Source organism: Penaeus monodon, chromosome 31 (genome assembly GCF_015228065.2).
Source record: "Penaeus monodon isolate SGIC_2016 chromosome 31, NSTDA_Pmon_1, whole genome shotgun sequence".
Classification (NCBI taxonomy): domain Eukaryota; kingdom Metazoa; phylum Arthropoda; class Malacostraca; order Decapoda; family Penaeidae; genus Penaeus; species Penaeus monodon.
In genome coordinates this window covers 20,438,982-20,441,189 of record NC_051416.1, presented here as the reverse complement: position 1 = coordinate 20,441,189, position 2,208 = coordinate 20,438,982, and the positions used below count along the sequence as shown (strand labels likewise).

The window sequence follows — 2,208 nt, the reverse complement described above, 5'->3', positions numbered from 1 at the left end:
TTCAAAGTTATGTGAAAATGTGCAGTGTGTCTTTAATCTGTAGAAATGTATCAGTTGCACAATGAAATATTTATTGTATAACATCTGTTTCAGCAAATTGAGGGTGAGGTATATGAAGTTGACGAGCAAATGTTGTCCAGGCTTGATATTTTGGAAGCACATCCCAAGTATTATGAGAGAAAGGTAAGTTATGTTGTGTTAAGAGATTAGTTGATGGGATATGATAATTTGTTGATGAACATTCTTTGATTTTTTGTAATATATTCCATAGATAGCTATAAAGATAAGGGTACATTTGCAATAGTCAGAGTGCTTATGAGGGAGAAAATTTACCAAATTATTATAGTCTTCAATAACATATTTCGATATTATGTGAAGAAGGAGATCAAAAACATTTATGATTTGATACATTTATGAGAAAATAAATACTAAAGTTTATCTACTTCATTCTTCATGTAATTATTTAAGGAATTTGTATATCAAGACAAGACAGTAAATTGATGGCAGTTGCACAGATAATTGGGATAATGAATGGTATCCCACACCGTTAAGTTCAGGAAAGTCAAGCACCAAAAAGTGGCTAAGAGTAACCGATTAAAAACTTGCAGTGAAAGACTCTCAGCTTTTACTTTTGTTAAAAGTTTGAAAGCTGTAAGTTTAAAGTTTTTGTAGATAGTGTGGTACTTAAGTTGATATGTGATATTATCAATGAGTGGTACAGAAATACAAATTTTTAAATCAGTGAAAGAATACATAGTATATTTCCTTTTAGTTAGAGGGGAAGAAGAAGCTACTTTTGTTGGAATAAATGCAGAGACAGGAGAGATAAAGCAGGCTAACATATATAATGTATAAAATTTCTTAACCCCAGATACAGTAAGTTTGAGAATTACCTGCAGATCAGTAATCAAAGACATGCACTTAGTAATTACAGATCAGTAATTATAAACAAATTGTCAAAGGAATGCCCACTGCAAAATAGCACTTTAGACAATTATCTTATATAATAACAGAGATGAGATTGCCACCAAATATTTGAAACAGCTAGTTCATCCACAGGTACATACGTACTTGAATGCCACACAGGAAATTAAGTGCTTAGGTACCTTAAACATTATGATTATTTGCACTGTATTTCTGTGCTTGTTATGGCCTATGTAAATCCAGCCACTTGAAAATCAGATGCAGAAAGAAAGAAGTGCTATATTGCAAAATCTTACTCTTAGTCTGGTAGTTTGTGATGTCTAGCATATGACTTGGTAGCATATGACTTACCTAGCCATGCTTAGTATCAAGTCTTTTACCAGATACATCAGTTGCTAGAAAAAAAAAAAAAATTCTTGCTAGCTGTAAATTGCTTGAAATGAATATTATGCATCTGGGGTAAAGAGCAAAAAGATATATTTGACAACAGGTTTCATATATAGTTCCAGTTTCCATGTGTGCTAGGAAAGTAAGAGTATTGGAATAAAAAGTACTTGTAAAATAGAAGGTAGATATACAGGACTATGCTCAATGTAAAATAAATAAATGGTACACAGTATGTTCCTTTATTTTCAGATGGTAAAAGCCAGGATGCAGGAATCTAAGGAGGCAATTGATTGTTGGATATATCTGCTGCACCACTTCAGGCCAGAATTATTAGAGCTGCCTCACCTATCCACCTATTTCTCGAAGGGAGACTTTGTGCCAAGAGATATGCGTGATATCAAAGGTCCTGAATACTGGAGTGATGTAAAACTTCCAGAGGGTTTGTGAGCAAAGAATATTCCATAGATTCAGTCATGTTGGATAGAAATATCACGGAAGTTCCTATCATAATTCCATTTATTGTTTTATTCATTCAGGGATACTTATGAATTTGTGTAAAGTGTTATTACAAGGTGATATAGCAGGTTCATTTGAAGACTAGCCATTCCTTTGAAGTGCAATGATTTTCTTTAACAAGTCTCTTTGTATACTTTACAAATGTTGAAATACTTAACCTTGAACTCCATAAAGAAAGCTGTTTTGTGATTTCTCTTTGATATTGTCAAGAATTTCGAAGTACAGATTTTATTGATTTGAGGAGATGGAGAAAGTAAAACAATATTGTTTTGTACTAATCAGCATTTTATGTTATTAGTTCATAATACTGATGTACTGTACAATGCTCACTTTGGTTGCTAGATTTTGTTATGTATTATGGTTGTGTATTACAATCTAAAT

At 32.4% G+C, this 2,208-nt stretch overlaps 1 protein-coding gene across 2 annotated transcripts in view; it reads left to right on the top strand.

Annotated features, from left to right (window-relative positions):
• Positions 1 to 2,208, top strand: part of LOC119593076 (putative gamma-glutamylcyclotransferase CG2811) — a gene marked incomplete at its 3' end in the record, with an annotated part of 7,750 nt that extends 5,542 nt beyond the window's left edge. For both annotated transcript variants that reach the window (XM_037941998.1, XM_037941996.1), the window contains 2 exon segments: positions 94 to 183; positions 1,561 to 2,208. In XM_037941998.1, coding sequence (XP_037797926.1) covers positions 94 to 183; positions 1,561 to 1,758 — 288 coding nt within the window.